We start from the raw sequence: 19,424 nt of genomic DNA on the forward strand, positions 1-19,424 counted from the left end.
CATGGGACAATCAGATGTGAAGGAATTTGAACACCATCATAAAGAAAAGAAAAAAAAGAAAAAAGCATGAAAAAAACAGTATCAAAGTTAAAACAAAGTTTGTTTGCCAAGCAATAATTACCTGGCTTTAACAAAGTCATGAGATTATCTATACATTTTTTTCCTTTGTGAAGGAGAACTGTAGCTAGACCGAACAAAGCAAAACAGAACAAAACAGTACAGAACTCAGGTATTCAAACCAACCTAACATGGCCTTCTTCCCTCTCTCCTCTTTGCACCATCACATTCCACACAACACAATGTGGGGAGAAGCCTCGTCCTTTATGCTACATAATGAGATCTCCTTCGTGTGCACAAGTTTTCTGCTTCTTGTGTGGTAAGTGCTCATGAGGGGTGCACCCCTCCTAGACTTCTCTAAACTCAGGTTGAGCCACAATCCCCACAACCATTGAGATGCACCACATTGCATCAGCAGGAGGCGTTTTTCTTGCTTTTGTTTTTTGTTGGAAAGTGTAATATTTGCACCATATGCCTAGGCTCGTTCCAGCTAATGGGACTGATGCCACATATGAATCATGAGTTGAATGTATAAAAACTGCAGCTTTGTCACTGCTGTTTCTGGATGGATAGTGTGCACAGGGAAAAGTAGAGTGGGAGCAAAAGAAAATGTTGATTGACTCCTAGACCTGGAGTTGCTCGTTAGAAATTATAAAAAATGGTGGCTCTGCTCAGAAGACATGGGCATAAAAAAGCTCGGAATGCTTAATGCTCAAATTTCCCTAAAATTATATAAATGGAAGTAAACTTTTATTACCATTTGGTCAAGTGTAGCATAACTTGCATTCATATTTCATTGTTAGTAATGGAGGTATGTGGAGATACACACAGACCTTGAGACAGCTGTTGTTTAATATTGCATACAGGCTAGCAGTTCATTGAGAGTAGAGGAGATAAGCCTGAAGGTAGGATCTCAGAAGAAGGCAGTTCTTCATGCACAGCTTTTGTTAATCCTGATTTGGTTTGAAAATGAAAATCATGGAATACCAAAATCAAAGGAGAGTTGATTCAGGGAAAGGGCAAGGGGATGATCCCAGAAAGGGTGATGTGATTGCCAGGAAAATGTCAGGTGAGTTTCCATTTCCTCATTCAAGTCCAAAGGTGCTGGTTTCTTCTACTGCTGTTAGCAGCTTTTCATATAACATGGAGTATGAGGGATAAGGTGGAAGATCCAGTCGGTTGAAGCATGTGTGTGCCCTGAATGGGGAGAAAAGATTGGTGAAGGTGTTTGTTTCAAGGTACAACTGGTCTGTATGTATCTGTATGTATCTGTGATCAATCTGAAGGTATGAAGCAAAAGGGAATAAAAAATGAGCACAACCAGGTTTTGGACCACCATATAAGATTGCAACTAAGAACGATGGCCTTCTAGGCATGAATAAACTAGTTGAGGGAGTAGAATAACTAGAAACATTTACAAGCAAACCACACTCATCAATCGACAATATCAGTTTTATTCTGCAGTTGAAATATGAATTGGATGTGATCAGTGAAGGAGGCAGAAACATCATTAGTACTACAGGATCATATTCCCAAGTCTCCTTGTCTAGCTCTGATTTCTGGGCCACAGTAAACCATGTGTATTGATGTAGAGATGCCACCGGATGCCCTGAAATTCTGAGATCCAATGCTCTATCAAGTCAGGTGTGCCCTGGAGACAGTGTGACTCTTCTGTTTCAGGGGGACACAGCTAACCTGACATCAGAGTGCGTCACTTCCAAGAACAGCTGAGCTTTTGGAATAGTCTTCCCTGGTTGCCTGGAGCATCCCTGTGCCCTGAGTTCTGCCTTATTTGTCATATCCTTCATTCATCCTATGGGCCCATGCACACCAGTATCTGGTCTAGATAACGAATGGCTTTCCCTGCCTTGCACTAATGCACGGACCAGGACCAGACCCCGTATTACCTACATAGGGCTCAGTGGTGAGCCCGAGAGGCCCAGGACACAGTTTCCCCTCGTGGAACTTCAAATAACCTGACTAATTTCTTCCTGTCAGATGTGCTTTGTTTTTATGGAATTGTTGGTTGAGGCCAAGGTCTATACCAAAGTAGGGAGAAAGGTGGATGGGTGCAGCTCAAGGTCAATTTAATGTCTTTTGCTTCCTAAAAGGTGTGTTGCAATGGTGTCTTGAGAAGCCAACCAGCACAGAAAAGGGCACATGAAAATGGAACGAAATAAACTAAACTAAACTAAACTAAAATAACAATAAACGAGAAGATAAAACATCACAAAACAAACATATACACAATAAGACTAAACAAAACTCTAAGCAAAGAGACCATTCCCCTTCATTTGAATTTCACTTGGGATACTGAATTCTTCTTTTAATTACAAGATCCTTAAGGAAGTTGTGTATTGTTTATACCTTTGTTTTCAGAGTTCCTGACCAGGCTGATGCAGTGCTCAGGGTATGAGAGAGATTATTTGGGTGATGGGGAGGTGGGAAGAGGGAAGAGGGAAGAGGGAAGAGGGAAGTTGGGTTCTCCTGCACGGGAAGAATAGTGGGAGGATGCTGATGTTTTTGCCTCTCAGCATCCATTTCTCCTTCTCCTGGCCATAGCTCCCTCACTGTTCTTGGAAAACTAACCCCCGAACTCCTTGTGCCCCCACAAGCTCCAAGGGTGGGCACAGGATAGGAGTGTATCTGGCCTTAGGTCTTAAGGATTTACCTGGGAAGAAGCATAAAAATAGACCAAGATTAGCAGAGTCTCAGATTATGATTGAAGATTCAAACAGGCCTCTGTTGACCTCACAAGAGAATAATTAAAATATCTTACCTAAACTCATTTGAGTAAAAGTGGAAGAGCACTCAATGTAGGATGACAATTACAGCGACCCTTCTCTATGTTTAGAAAGATTAAAACAAAGACATGCTCCGGTTTCTGGCTAACCAAGTTAAGTAGGGTGGGAAAATCCCAAGTATGCTTCTGAAACTAGCTGAACTAGTTAGGAGCAAGGTATGAGCAGCCATCATTGCCTTGGTTTTCTTCCTCTGGCCATTTTAACTGGCACTCATGAGTGGAAATGTTACGTCAAAGATCCCATATTTGCAAAATAGCTGGAACCAAATGAATTGTGTAGAAGATACTTTCTGGGAATAATCTGAAAGCATTAGCAAATGGCACCTCTTCAAGACCTAGCATGGCTACCCAGTTTCTTCGAGTTGGTTTTACTGCATTTATCACCAGCTTTGGTTGATTCTCTTAAGTAGACTGTAGTTTGTAATTGAGAATGAATGAACACAATCAAATCATGGTTTGATTCAGCATTCTTCTTCTTTTTTTTAATGTTTATTTATTTTTGAGAGAGAGACAGAGAGAGAGAGAGAGACAGAGCACGAGCAGGGGAGGGGCAGAGAGAAAGGGTGAGACAGAATCTGAAGCAGGTTCCAGCCTCTGAGCCATTCAGTGCAGAGCCCAATGTGGGGCTCGAACCCACGAACCATGAGATCATGATCTGAGGTGAAGTCAGACGCTTAACCGACTGAGCCACCCAGGTGCCCTTGATTCAGTATTCTTAAATGCTTGCAGTTCTCCAGGCATGGTTCTGACAGCATAGAACACCTGCTCATTCCCTCCCTAGGCTCTGGGCCCAGTGCTCCCGTGTGCAGTAGGTGGCAGAGAAAGCACAAAACCAGGGGTTGGAAGACGTCTATTCTGATTACAGCCTAGCCACTTGCTAGCTTTATCACCTTGGGAAAGTCAGTTAATCTTTCTAAGTCTCAGTTTTCTCACTTGTAAAATGAGGGCAATAATATATGCTTTGTGTACCTCAGGGGGTTGTAGTGAGGACCAATGTTAGAATGCACATAAATGCCTTTTGTAATCTGTGAATATTTATTTATTTATTTATTTATTAACTTTTCCTTTCTTTTTTTTTTTTAGTTTTCTTTATTTTTTTAATTTAATTTTTTAATTTTTTTAAATTTACATCCAAATTAGTTAGCATATAGTGCAACAGTGATTTCAGGAGTATATTCCTTAGTGCCCCTTGCCCATTTAGCCCATCCCCCCTCCCATAATCCCTCCAGCAACCCTCAGTTTGTTCTCCATATTTATGAGTCTCTTCTGTTTTGTCCCCCTCCCTGTTTTTATATTTTTGTTTCCCTTCCCTTATGTTCATCTGTTTTGTCTCTTAAAGTCCTCATATGAGTGAAGTCCTATGATTTTTGTCTTTCTCTGACTGACTAATCTTACTTAGCATAATACCCTCCAGTTCCATCCACATAGTTGCAAATGGCAAGATTTCATTCTTTTTGATTACCAAGTAATACTCCATTGTATATATATAACACATCTTCTTTATCCATTCATCCATCCATCGATGGACATTTGGGCTCTTTCCATACTTTGACTATTGCTGATAGTGCTGCTATAAACATGGGGGTGCATGTGTCCCTTCAAAACAGCACACCTGTATCCCTTGGATAAATGCCTAGTAGTGTAATTGCTGGGTCGTAGGGTAGTTCTATTTTTAGTTTTTTGAGGAACCTCCCTACTGTTTTCCAGAGTGGCTGCACCAGCTTGCATTCCCATGTGAATCATCATCTAAACATAAGATTCTCTTAATAATGCAACCACAACTGCAGTTATAATTTCCGGAACTGTGTCACACCTGTGGGTACTCAAAAGCCTCTTTCATATAAACCACTGGTAAATGAATCACCCACCCTGATCTCCCATTTGTGCAACTGATACTTTGGAACTCCACATGAATCTTTTCAATCATGCCAGGTCAATTTTCACTCTGTTGTTGTTAATCTAGGGTTCCAGCATTTTGAGATAATTCAGGATTTAGATTGTGCCAATCACTGTATTATTTGCCCTTATACTTTGTAACATCTACAGTGTCTCCTTGATTTTTTCCAAGTTGTTGATTAAAATGGTAACCAATGATAGCATGCTCCTCCCCAGAAGAGACCACTTTAAGGCTGGCCAAAAGCAAACAACACTACTAAAAGCAAACAAAGCAGCTCTCTGCTGCTGGTTGTTCAGCTAGTTGGGAGGCCAATTTTAGAAGTCCTGTCTCCCCTTCATGTCACTTTCTTCCACTGTCCAACCATAGCCTCCCTGTACATATGGTTCTTACTCTCAGGGGTGCCTGAGTGGTTCAGTCGGTTGAGTGTTCAACTTTGGCTCAAGTCACGATCTCATGATTTATGAGTTCAGGTCCGGCATCAGGCTCGCTGCTGTCAGTCTGTCAGCCTTTCAGCGCAGAGTCAGCTTTGGATCCTCTGTCCCCCTCTCGCTATCCCTCCCCCATTTATGATCTCAAAAAGAGAGAGAGAGAGAGAGAGAGAGAATAACAGATGGTTCTTACTCTCAGTACTACTAAACCTATTCTTTTTCAACTTGAACCTCTTGGTCCCCAAATCCAGAGGCCCATTCTCTGCCCACACCTCCTCAAGTTTTTTAAAAGCCTTTGATATCTTTTCTTCTTGAACATCTCTCTCCTCTTGCCTTCTCTATGGCTTCTCAGTGGCTGTCAGTTTCCCTTTCAAACTCCCAATTGCTCCCTCAAGCCTCCTTTGTAGCCTTATAGCCTACAGAGCAGGGTTTTTCACCTTGGCACGACTGACATTTTAAACTTGATAATTCTCCATTATGAGGGGCTGTCTTGTGCATCGCAGGTGTTTAGCAGCATCCTTAGCCTCTACACTAGATGCCACTAGCCCCTCCCCAACAACCAAAAATGTCTCCAGACATTGCCAAATGTCCCCTGGGGGGCAAAGTCATCTCTCCCATCCCTCTTGAGAGCCATCCCTATAGAGTAAGTCAATATCTACCTCAACCAGGCCTTCCCCTCCACCTGGGCTTGGGCTCAGTTTACATCTGCAGTGGAGCATGTTGTTAGAATTCTGTTTGCAACTTTTAGGCCAATCTGCCCATGACTCATAGTTCTGGAATCCCTGGTTCCCACTCCAAATGTAAACCCTTAAGTTCCCCTCCTCTCCTTTATTCCATCTCCATGCTGCCTTGTGATGTGTCTATTCAGACTAGCTTCCACGCTTTTCTTTGGAGCCTCTCCTCTGTTCCCTCCCCAGTCCTTGTTGTACAGTAAGGAAACTCTCCCACTCTCCCTTTCTGGATGTGGCCTACAAGTCTTAGTATCCTGTCTCAGTCCCCATGAGTAGAGATGGTCAATGGTCATCCTGTCACATTCTTTGATGTGAATGAGCACTTTGCTCACTCTCCACTACCAATTCTAGATCATTACTTTTGAGTCTTTGATAAAAAGTTTCTGTTCCTTTTACTCAGCTATAACAAAGGATGAGATCTTGCCGTTTGTGACAACACGGATGGACCTTGAAGGTATTATGCTAAGCGAAACAGATCAGACAGAGAAAGAGAAATACCAAATGACTTCACTTACATGTGTAATGTTCAAAACAAAACAAAGCAAACAAACAAAAAGCAGAAACAGACTCATAAATACACAGAACAAACTGATGGTTGCCGGGGGTGGGGTGGGGAGGGAGGTTGGGCAAAATAGGTGAAGGAGAGTGGGAGGTACAGAGTTCCAGTCACAGAATGAATAGGTCACAAGAATAAAAGGCACAACCCAGGGAACATAGTTAATGGCACTGTCATAGCATTGTATAGTGACAGATGGTAGTGACACTCATGGTGAGCACAGCATAACCAACAGACTTGTCCAATCACTATGTTGTACACTTGGAACTAATATAACATCTTGTAGCAACTATCCTTCAATTAAAATGAATAAATAAAAATAAAGGGAAACAATGTTTAAAAAATTCTATTTCTCTGAATCTTGTGCCACTTAGATTTTTTTCTATTTACAGGTTTTATTTGGCATTTTATTTCAATCAAATAGGATAGATTAGAAGAGTGTACTACCTGCAGGTAATAAGGGTAAAGTATTGTTTTTTTTTCTTAATTTTTTAAGTGTTTATTATATACTTTTAAAAGAGAGGGAGAGACACAGAATGAGCAGAGGAAGGCAGAGAGAGAGGGAGACACAGAATCTGAAGCAGGCTTCAGGCTCTGAGCTGTCAGCACAGAACCTGATGTGGGGCTTGAACTCATGAACAATGAAATCATGACCTGAGCCGTAGTCGGACGCTTGACCGACTGAGCCACTCAGGTGCCCCAGGGTAAAGTGTTGTTTTGAGGAACTTGTATTTCAGACAGACAGACCTGCACACACACACACACACACACACACACACACACAAACACACAGAAGTAGATACACATGTACTGGGTTGTGACGTTATGTAAAAGGTATTTCTTTCTGTGGCCTGTGATTAAAAAGTTTGCAAATCAGTGCTCTAGATATACCTTCCATACCTTCTGACCTTCCAGCTATAATTACATTTATTAAAATCTCTATCACTTTGCTTAAATCCTTCCCATTCTCAATACATTCTCAACAGACTGTGTAGCTTCTGAGTCCACATGGATGACCTGTTCAATGCCCTAACATGCTAGCTCCTTGACCTCAACCTTAGTCACTGTCCCACCTGTCTTACACCGAAGTTTATCAGGCACTGTAAAATTACATCCTAGAAACCATTATTCTCAAAGTCCTCTTTCCTAACCCTCCTATAGTTTTGGGGAGGCAAGGGCTTGGATTGATGTAAAGGTTTTATTTAGCTGGGCTATGATTCAGGTTTGGTTGCGTCAGTATTTGGCATTCTCATCTGGGCATCCAGTTGTCTGTAGAGGGGAGATCTGCAGACAAAGCAGCTCCAGACCACCTCTCCTCCCAGTGTGGGCAGTGTGCATTGAGCTCACATTCTCTGGGAAGTCCTGGGTCATCCTGTGTCTGCTTGACTCTCCTGCCAGCCTCTGGGCCCTTCCCCGCCCCAACTCATTGTAGATGTTGCTCCCGCCCACCTCAGGGCCTCCTGCCACCTGCCACGTCACCTGGCCAGGTCTTTCCAAACTACCATTCTTAGAAGTCAGAAGTTACTTCTTTCTCTTCACACATTGGTGACACTTTTTAGGTTCTTGGATCTTCAGAAAATGCACAAGGAAGACTAGTTAGGGGTTACTATCCAGGGGGTTATTTTCACCGTCCTCCCAGGAGCATCTCAGCCTTTGCTTCTTGGGGTCCTCCTGGTCCAGGGTGAAGTCCCTGCCTCCCCAAAGAATCCTCTCTGGGGTTTGTGGAACAGCAGACTTTTTAGGGATGCCTTGGCCCCGATGTGAAGAGCCTGACGATAAGCCCAACATCCACCTCATAAGCTGTTTGTGTAGGTGAATAGAATTAATGCACAATTCAAAGCTACTCAAAGCAAATACGTAATTAGACTCAATCTGTGATCCCCAAATGACAAAAGCAATTCCTATTTCCATTTCCTAAAGAACAAAACTGAGACTCCTCAGCAGGGGCTTCTCTCTGTGATTCACCAAACTATCTCTCTCAACCTTATTCCTTGTGAGTATCACTTAGGACATTCTGTCCTCCATGCTGGCCCAGCACTCCTTCCTGAACACATGCTGGCCACCTCCCACCCCCAGGCCTTGCTCAAGCTGCTGCTTCAGCCTAGAGTTCCCCTCCACCCATTCCTTGGCCCTCAATGCTCACCTAAATACCAGCTTCTTTGTGGCATCCCCTCCTACCAGCTCAGCTGGGATTATTAGGTCTGTGTTCTACATCCTCATAGCACCTTGTTTTTATCTTCCCTTCTCAGTGCCCCTTGGATTCCACCTTGTGTTGTAAGTTATTACTACTGGGCTGCCCTCTTTCCTAGACTATAAGACTACCTTCCTCTGGGAAGGTAGGTGGTTGTATCTTAGTCCCTCCTCGGGGCGGAGGCTATCATCAAATGGTGACTCAACACATTCTCCAAAATAAGAACAGAGTGTTTCCAAATAACCTTGTCTTTCAAATCTATCATTAAACTAGACAAATGGGAATCTTGCCTTTTTAGCATTATTTTCTTGCCAGATTTAATTCAGTAGGTTCAGCCATCAGCAGAACCATGCAAATGAGCCCTGAGGGGCTGCTGAGCAAGTGGGTGAAGCCAGGGCTGAAAATTGTGCCAAGGCTTTTTGGCTGTTATTAACCAGCTGGGCATGAGCTCTGTTTCCTGGGCCTCCTGATGCTCACTGGCATCAGGTGACTTGTCTTCAGGACATTAGAAGGTGTGGGAGATCTGGATGCAAATCATAGTTCAGTAAATCCTTCCATCGGGATTTAGCAATGGTATCTGGGAAGTCATGTGGAAATGGAGCTGAATGAAATGTGAATCTCCTTTTATAATTAGAAAGTATCATAGAAGAAAGTAATATGGATCAATCTTTTCTTTTGTTGTTGAGTAGGATTTATTACTGTAGTACCTATACAGAAGCATGTCTTTAGTGCTCTTTATTTCAGGGCAGGAAAAGGCTGCCCAGAGTGGATTATGAAGGACCCAGGAAGTGTAGGGATTAAAACTCACAGTGTAGGAAATTCATCAGTTAAACTGCCGGGATCTTTAGTGTCTCCTTTTTTGCATTTATCCCACAATAATCTCCTTGACAGCTTGCTATATAGAAGTCTCTCTAGAGGCCTGAGATACATATAGTCTTGTCCTCACATGGTTTAAAACACAGTAGGATAGGGGCACCTGGGTGGCTCGCTTGGTTAAGTGTCTGACTTCAGCTCAGGTCATGATCTTGCGGTTCGTGGGTTTGAGCCCCATGCTGAGCTCTGTGCTGACAGCTTGGAGCCTGCAGCCTGCTTCTGATTCCATGTCTCTCTCTCTCTGTCCTCCCCCACTTGCTCTCTGTTTCTCTGTCTCTCTCTCTCAAGAATAAATAAACATTAGGAAAACATAGTAGGAAAAATGTGCCACGTACATGCATAACTATCCTACAGAGTATCAAGTGACATGCTGGAGGAGTACAGATATGGCGTTGGAAGGGTTATTTTGGGCTTCCAGCCTCTCCTCCCACCCTCCCCAGGTGAGACCTTCCTCCTTAAATTAAACGGCTATGTACAGATTGGAAAGCTTCCCACAACTCACACACGGACCATGACATTATTGCCCAAACACCATCAATAGTCCAAAAATAACTAAGAATACGGTCTAAATTCACATCCCAGAGACTCTTCATTGGCACCTTTCATCAGTAACTCGTAACAAACTGTAGGTGGTGGGGAATTCTATCCTAAAGGATCATCATCCAAACTTAATAACAAAGTATACTTGGTGGGTTTCCTGAAGGCTGGCAGGAGCCCGTACCTGGGGAGAGACGTAATCTTCCCCCACTTCTCTATGCAGAAACGCCGAAGCCCATTGCTTCCTCGAAGGGCTGCGAAGCCTTCATAGGGCACGCTTGACGTTCCCGTGACGAACTGAAGTAATCTCAGTCTCTGCTCATTATTGAAGCGCTCCACGGCGGCCCAGAACCAGCGGATCACAAGATGCCCGTCATGATAACCTGAATGGGGCAGAAGGAGGAAGGGAGGATGTGCAGAGAGGAGGAGGAAGGGAGAGAGGCGAAACACGCAGCAGGTGCAATGGGGACCGACTAGCTGCTGCTGGCCTGCCGATTTCTCTGACGGCCTTCACACAAGTCTAAGACCATCTGTGTAGCTAGGTCAAATTTTATAACAAAAGCAGATTTAGAAAGTAGCCATTTTATTAAAAGATTTTATGCTCTGAGGGGTGTCCTCAGAGATGTCTGCTTTCTATGTAAACAATTGGGACCACACTAGTCATTTTCCTGCCTCATATAAATGAGACAAGGAGTGGCTAGAGATCCTTGGGACCCTAAGAGACAAAACCCTCTATGAACATATTTCACTGTATTTTCTCTGTTCTGAGGTCTTAGCTCTTGGTAACTGCATACCGTGGGACAGTCTAGGACTTAAGAAGGACGGAAGGTAAACAACAAGCGTAGAGAACAGAAGATGCTGGAATCTCCAGTGGCCATTAGTGATTAGTGCTTCCGGAACAGCTGCTCTCAGGCCATTTGGGCCCATGGAAGAGGTATTGAGCCGCTGTCACTGTACAGTTGGGAGAGCAAGCTTGGGTCACCTGATTCAGGTAAATGATTCACCACCCCTGCAAATGCAACAGGCACTCCAAGATGGGAGAGATGTATGTCAGCAGGGGTAGAAAGAGAGAAGTGAGGTGTACGCTGAGCGCAGGAAGGCTTTGTGGGAGTGGAGAACAGGAGAAACGGAGAACAAGAATGAGGAAGAAATATGCAGGGAATTGCAAGCTGACTAGTGCAGAGAGGGGTCTGAGGGAAACTGGCTGAGGGCCATAGAGGGCTGTAGTAGCCAGGCAGAGACACTGGGACTCGACTCCTTGGTTTTCCCCTGCCATGCCAAGAAGTGCCCAGCGGTCCCACACAGGCTTCTCATGGCTGAGTACACTGGGGAGACGAGGGAGGCTGGGATGGCGGGCCCAGCTTTCTGTCTATGGCTCCAACTGAGGTTTCTCTGTCATATTTTACACAAAGAAATGGTTTTGAGCCTTAAAAACAAAACACTTTCAAAAGTAATACGGAGTTTGTTTTGTGGATAAGGAAATGGCTTGGTGAAAATGTCTCAAGAAGACTAGTTTGGCAGCGTGAAGGCCAAGAGTTAGGAGAAGTTTAGGGTTTGGAGAGACAACAGAACCAGGTTGCGGCGAACTGAGACGGAGGGGAAGAGGATTCCAGTTCCAGCTGGAGCAGAGACGCTTCCTTGCCAGCATGTAACCTAGCTCAGGAGCTGGTCTCTGGGTGGCCATCTCGGTCATGCAACTACATGCAGTTAGGCCAGAGATTACAGTAATGGGGATCACCTGAAGGAACATTCAGGATGGAAGTCACTGGAAGGCTTGTTAGGAGAACCTACTCTGCGTTGAAGGCCAAATCAAATTAAGGCCAAATTTTATTCACTCTTTAAGAAGTTCTGAAATATATATCATATATATAGCTATAACATGGCATTTTATCTTATATTTATAACTATACATGGAATATAAATATAAAAGGAATATCATTCAACCACAAAAAGGAATGAAGCAGCGAAACACACCTTGAAAGAGAATGTCTAATGAAAGAAACCAGATCCCAAAGACCACAGACTGTATGACTCTGTATGAAATATCCAGAATAGGTAAATCTACAGAGACAGAACGCAGAGTGACGGCTCTCAGATATGGGAAGCAACTGCCGAATGAGTCCGGGGTTTCCTTTCGGGGTGAGGGCAATGTTTTGGAACCAGCGAGAGGTGATGGTTGCACAACATTGTGAATGTACCAAATACCACCGCACTGTTCACTTTAAAATGGTTAATGTTACGATCTGTCAATTTCACTTCAATATAACATGTTTTATATTGAATATATTATTATATAAATAAATATTAATATATTTATATGGAAACATGTTTCACTTCAATATAACACTGTGTCTGTGCTGGGCCCCGCCGTCTCACCTCCCCGGTACTCTGTGTTATTCCGCCAGTCATTCAGGTCGATTTCCGCCGTGCCCGCTATCACCAGCTCCAGCTCCCTGGCGTCGAACACAGAGACAAGCCTCGAGTCTACTACCTGAAATACAGATTAGGCTTCAGGTACAACCACACTGAAAGGTTTTGTTCACTTATTATTACTTCTGTGGGTTAAGCTGGGAAACTGATCATCATTTACAACTTTTATTTTCTCTTTAAAACAATTTTTTTTAACATTTATTTATTTTTGAGAGAGACAGAGAGACAGAGAGAGAGTGGAGGAGGGGCAGAGAGCGAGAGGGAGACACAGAATCTGAAGCAGGCTCCAGGCTCCCAGCTGTCAGCATAGAGCCTGATGTGGGGCTTAAACCCACACACAGAGATCGTGACGTGAGCCAAAGTCGGTTGCTTAACCGACTGAGCCACCCAGGCTCCCCTACAACTTTTTAAAAAATGTACTATCATGTTTAAGTTCAAAATCGTGACTTACACATTTGAAACACAACCCATTCACGAGCTGTGAACTCAAAAAAGGTCCCAGGGTTTTCACTCCCTCTGTCTCAGAATGACGTTATGGGCAAACCTGACTTGACTTTCTCTAGTCACATTTAAGTTCCAAGTATCCTTGCATTTTAAAGGCAAAAATCCAAACACTGTGTAGTGACTTGATGTTAGTATTATCACTTCACTTAAAAGGTATCCTCTCTTCCACATAAAACTATGACTTGTTTCCTAGGAATGGGCATTCTATATTAAAACAAGTGTATTTTCCTTCCTTTCTCCCCTCTCTTCCTTCCTCCCTCTAAAGAGGGAAGACCTCCTTTGTGAGGGCGCTAAGCTCTGACTTTATACCTTATTGCCAAATGTGTCACACACAACTGAACACCTGAGGTCAGTCGGTACCTCCTCTAATCAAAGTAGAGATGGACAAGCCAGTGAGCCATGTTGTTGTCCATCACGGCAGGGAAAGAAAACTTTCCAAGACTCAAGCCTTGAGAAAACATTTACAGTGTCTTGTTTCTTAATTGCAAAAGTTTAAGGGTGTCGACGTTTGGAGCATAGGAAGCTGGAAGCTGTCCCTGTCCTCTTGATTTACCACCTCAGTATGGATTACGTGGCACCGAGTGACACTACAACAAAAGAGAAATCTACCAAGAGTGGACAATCCCCCCGAATGCCTTCGCTTCACTTATTTTTATTTCGCTGAATGAAAGGAAACACACACGCACAGCTCTTGACAGGAGATAACAAAAGCTTTCCTATCTGGCACACTGGGGCCACAACAATATCTTTGTGAGAGCATTTTTCACCTACCGTAAGAGTTTGGTTTCCCAGAGAACTCTGACACCTTCTTCATCCACCCCAAGGGTGTCCTCTTTGCCCTCTGGTGACGGGAGCTGAGCCCTTTGCCCGCCTTGGTTCTTCTTCTCCGTTTTCCCCACAAGCCACCCTCCTCACCTCATAGAAGCCCCGCACCAGGGCCTCGGTCTGCTGCACCACACCGCGCTCCACCCGCCACTTCACCATCCTCTCGATGTACTCCTTCTTGTTCTTCTCCGTCACCTGCGTGTTGGCTCCTCCAGATTTCAACTCCCTTTCCGTTACCTTGTGGGGAAACAGAGAGACTGTGATGCTTGTCAACTCAGTGGATCGTGCAGTGACTCACATCAATTCTAGGAGGATGAACTATTTACAAAAAGTCCTCTTCAACGTGGCTTCTGCATTATTGCCTCCTTAGTTCTTGTTCCTTTCCTGGAAGCTACTAAAAAAAGCTCTGCGTGTTCTAAGATGATACTGATGCACCTTACTGCAGTTTTTGTTTTATAAAGAGGAAACATGTTTCTTTAACTCAAGAGGCATAATGGAAATAAAAGAAAAGTGCTCCTGGTTGTCCCAGGGGAACAGATGGACCAGAATGTCCTTATACCATAATCACACATTCAATTTCCCCAAATCCCAATTAGATCAAATTCTCAACAGCCACCAGCCTCCCCACCCGAAGCAGATCATTGGCAGAAAAATAGCAGATAATGAGAAGATGGTTTTTACATCCCAGTGTAATAGTGGCTGAAGAATGACAGACTGAGAAAGGAAACAGAATGACAATGCCACTTAACGTGGTGACACTTGTTTGTTAGGACAAACGAGTCACTGAGAAAAGTTACGATCTGTGTTCTGTCTTTTGAAAGGCAAGAGGGTGGGTAACATATTAGACATTTTTTTTTTTTTATCAGAAAGCTTTGGTGTTTGGAGGGGGTCATCTTAAATTCACTTAAGGGGCTCACCTCATGTCTCAAAGCTATAAGACATGTAAGGCATACCTCTACTTAGTCATTGGCTTAATAAACATAGATATGTATATTTGCACTCATTGACACAGCTACCTGAATAGTCCACAAAAGGCTGACAGTTATTTTTCTCTCCAGCACTTAGGTGATTAGTGCTAATCACAAAATACTGGCCGATTATAACATCCTAGTTGCCACTAATTCTCCACATTCCTTGGAACCTCTGATTTTTAGCTGCCCAGTAAAAGACTTTATTTCCTAACCTCACTTGCAGCTGGGTGTGCCCTGTAACTAAATTCTGGCCAATACTCTGTAAGCGGGAATGTTGTATGGCACTTTCAGGAACCCCCTGAAAGGGAGGGGTTGTTGCTCCTTTGTCCTGATGCCTCAGGCAGGAACATGATGGTTCGGGAACTATTAGCATCTGGGCCATAAGTGCAAATGCCCTTGGTAGGTGTTGCAGCCTTGGGTTGCCTGCCTCTACACTTTTCTGTGAGGGAAGAATAAACTGTTTAGTTTCAGCTGGGTCATTTTGGGTTTCTTCTCTGGCAGCTGACTCTAATCCTAACTAACACACCCAGGAAACGCCCATCATGTCTTTCACCTGCATCTATCTGTCTGCTCTGCAGTGTCTCATAACTTGCCAAAAGAAGGGCTATAACTCGGTTTCCTAAAACCCAAGTCATAGTTCTTAGTGACCTCATTTGAAGAGGAACGAGACACCCATTTACAGAGATATGAGTTATTCTAGACCTATGGCACATCCTCTTTGGGAACATCTTAAACTTTTCTGAGTTGTTCCTATGCCACATACCTGTGAAGGATGGCTCTTTATTTTTTAGATATTATTTTTTCCTTCTAATTTTATATATTCAGTTATTTGTGGTTTACCTCATTTTTTTAAGTAGGTAATATGCATCCATGGAATAACATTCAAGTGGCATAAAAGGCCATAAATGAAAAGCAAGCTTCTTTCTCATTTCATCTCCCAGCCATACAATCTCCCTACCTGGAGAAAAATTGCCCTTACTTCTCTTCCAGGAAGATTCTATGTATTTATCAGAGAATATGTATATATCATCTCTTTTTGTTCACAAATAGTAGCATATTATATACACTGTTCATCACCATACTTTTCACTTAAAAATGTAAGAATTGTTTTATACCAATTTAGAATTGACTTATTCTATTTTTGTTATAATACCCTATTTATTGTTTATGATTTACATGTAAGTTGATGGGCTGGGATGTCTTGCATTTTTTAACCACACATCCCACTAGCTCACTATTCTGTTGTGTGGATGTATCATAATTTATTTAACCAATGCTCCATTGCTGGACATTTATATTGTTTCAGATCTTTTTCAAGTATCAACAATGCTGCAGTGAAGATCTTGATACATTACTCATTTGAATTAGGTGTGAATAAATATATTAGCAGGACAAATTTCTAGACATGGGTGCTGAGTCAAGGGCAGGTGCATTTATTTTCTTATTTTTCTTAGTTTAATTATTTTAATTTTTATTTAAATTCCAGTTAGTTAGGGGCACCTGGGTGGCTCAGTCGGTTAAGAGTCCGATTTTGGCTCAGGTCATAATCTCATGGTTTGTGAGTTTGAGCCTGCATTGGGCTCTGAGCTGACAGCTGGGAGCCTGGAGCCTGCTTCGGATTCTGTGTCTCCTTCTCTCTCTGCCCCTCCCCAACTTGTGCTCTGTCTATGTCTCTCAAAAAATAAATAAATGTAAAAAAAATTTTTTTTAAATTCCAGTTAGTTAACATACAGTGTAATATTAGTTTCAAGTGTAGAATTCAGTGATTCACCACTTACATACAACACCTGGTGGGGGTGTGGGTAGGTCCATTTAGAATGAGGGTAGCTATCCCAAAGGTGCCCTTCATAGAGAGTGAACCAAACTTCTATCTACACTCCCATACAGCGTGTCTGTTCTCTACACCATCTCCAAAACAGAATACTGTTAAACTTTCTGACTCAAGATAATCTCATAAGAGAAAATGGCATTTCGCTATGCTTTAATTTACATTTTTTTTTTTTAACGTTTACTTATTTTTGAGACAGAGAGAGACAGAGCATGAATGGGGGAGGGTCAGAGAGAGGGAGACACAGAATCCGAAACAGGCTCCAGGCTCTGAGCTGTCAGCACAGAGCCCGACGCGGGGCTCGAACTCAAGGAACGCGAGATCTTGACCTGAGCCGAAGTCGGCCGCCCAGCCGACTGAGCCACCCAGGCGCCCCTACATTTTTACAACTTGTGAATGAGATCGAGTAGTTCCTCATATTTCCGTTTCTGGGAACCATTTATTTTTTGCTAATTTTCTATTGTGTTGTTGGTCATTTCTTATTGATCTGTGGGATCTCTTCCAATGTTGAAAGAATAGGCTTTTGTCTGTGTAATACATTACAGCGTATTCGATATTATGCCATGTTTACTTTGCTTATGTTGTATCGTGGCCACATAGAATTAAAACAATAATTTTAGTTTGCTATGTCAATCTCTGCTTTTATGACTTTGAAAGTTGGGTCATATCTACAGGAGCATTCCTTACTGGAAGATTAAAAATAAAAATCTTGGCATTTTCGTCTTTTTATTTATTTATTTTTAACAGTTAGCTTTCTGATCCAGGTGGAATTAATTTTGGTGTAATGAGTTAGGTTAGGAGTGTAATTTAAACTTTAAGATGACTACCCATTTGTCTTAATAAAACTTTCTAAATGATTACCTTCTACTACAGGACAGATATAAAGAATGAACTAAAAGAAGTCACACACAGGGAACAGTGTATTTTATACTTTCATCTAGCACAAGGTAGGACAGTCATGTGAATCGTATATTCTTTTTTTTTTTTTAAGATTTTATTTTTTAAGTAATCTCTACACCCAAAGTGATGCTTGGATTTACAACCCTGAGATCCAGTGTTGCATACTCCACTGACTGAGCCAACCAGGTGCCCAATGAATCATATATTCTTGAACATATTTACGTGTACCCTTTATAGTTATAAGGAGAAATAATTTTTTTCTCAAATATGGAAGAGGGTATTATTCAGAATACCTGAGTGTCCTTTACACAAAGGAAATTCAACAGAATGCTGACCTGTCCAAAATTTATGATTATGGTATGGTGCTGCAGGGGTCAGTGGGTACCTCTCACACAGACTCAGCACACTGTGCACATTCATCAAGATACTTATACAGCCTATCAACTCAATTCTCACAACAACCCATTTCAAATTATCATGTGTCAGAGGCTTTTGAAATCTCTTGTAAGTGACTCAGGCTATGGTTAACCTGAAAAACTGTAACCCAGAAGATTCAAAGGTATATATACTGGTGGGAATAAAAATGCAAAGCTTTATCTTATTAATAGTATTGAGATACGTGCAGTTTGGAGGAGCAAACATCTAGATGCTAGTGATAAAAAAAAGTATTTTTGTCGTTGCGCAGATAACAGAAATACCTTACAAGTGTATTTCACACTTCAAAAAATGTTTTCTGATCCATTATCACATTTGATTTTCAAAAAACTCTCTAAAGCAGATCCATGTCATAACAAGGAAAAGAAAGAAGACAAGGAAGTAGTCCTCAAAGAATTGTATTTTAAATGGATGAGATTCTTTGTTTTCTAGATTAAAAAAAAAAAAATCCCATTACTTTACGATCCAGCAATCCCACTCGTCAGTATCTATCCAAAAGAATTGAAAGCAAGAACTTGAACAGGTAAATGTATACCTATGTTCACAGCAGCATTATTTACAATGGCCAAAATGTGGAAGCAACCCAAGGGTCCATCAACAGATAAATGGGTAAATAAAATACGGTATATACATATAGCAGAATATTATCCGGCCCTAAAAAGTAAGGAAATCCTGTCACATGCTGTAATGTGGATAAACCTGGAGGACATTGTATTAAGTGAAATAAGCCAGTCACACGAAGACATATACTCTATGACTCCACTTATGTGAGGTATCTAGAGCAGCCAAATCCATGGTAAGAGAAAGTAGAATGGTGGTTTCAAGGGATTGGGGAGAAGGAAAAATGAGGAATAATTGCTTAATGGCTATAGCTTCAGTTTTGCCAAATGAACAAGTACTAGAGATTATACAGCAGTGTGAATATACTTCACAAGTTTGAACTGCAGACATAAAAATGGTTAAGGTGGTAAATTTTGTGTTATGTGAATCTTCCACAATAAAAAAACAAATGGTCTTTTCCAAGCACCACATCTCACAAACCTGTCCAAAAACTTCTTCGTTAACAGTGAAAGTGAGGTCTAGGATATCTGTGATGTTGTTGTCCTTCATCCATTGCAAACTCTGGTGAAATTCCTCATCCAGATATTCCAGATCACTTAAATCACAGGGCCTGGATGCATCCCAAGGGTGAAAGGTAAACAGATTGTTAAACAAACGGCTGCCCAGCCCTGGCTAAAACAATATACACTGAGTCTAACAACTTGATACTTTTGAATACATTGATGAATCTTTCCATTCATTCGATGCTTTTTTTTGTTTTTGCGAATGACAGTAATAAACATGGGATAGTTACTGACTCAGGAACTCTTGATGGCAATTGGATAAAAGTTTTAAAACATTTAAAAACAACTAAGTTTTAGATCAATTCTACTTAGTAGTGTAATGCAAAGTTTGTAA

At 42.1% G+C, this 19,424-nt stretch overlaps 1 protein-coding gene across 1 annotated transcript in view; it reads right to left on the reverse strand.

Annotated features, from left to right (window-relative positions):
• Positions 1–729: 729 nt before the first annotated feature.
• Positions 730–19,424, reverse strand: part of HECW1 (HECT, C2 and WW domain containing E3 ubiquitin protein ligase 1) — a 401,044-nt gene continuing 382,349 nt past the window's right edge. Inside the window, exons 28-32 of the mRNA XM_042914353.1 lie at positions 19,008–19,137; positions 13,923–14,069; positions 12,450–12,564; positions 10,258–10,456; positions 730–1,254 (exon numbers count right to left, since the gene is read on the reverse strand). Of these exons, the coding sequence (XP_042770287.1) occupies positions 1,143–1,254; positions 10,258–10,456; positions 12,450–12,564; positions 13,923–14,069; positions 19,008–19,137 (703 nt within the window). The 3' untranslated portion in view covers positions 730–1,142. The remainder of the gene's footprint in view (positions 1,255–10,257; positions 10,457–12,449; positions 12,565–13,922; positions 14,070–19,007; positions 19,138–19,424) is intronic.

This window comes from Panthera leo, chromosome A2, assembly GCF_018350215.1.
Source record: "Panthera leo isolate Ple1 chromosome A2, P.leo_Ple1_pat1.1, whole genome shotgun sequence".
NCBI classification, from domain to species: domain Eukaryota; kingdom Metazoa; phylum Chordata; class Mammalia; order Carnivora; family Felidae; genus Panthera; species Panthera leo.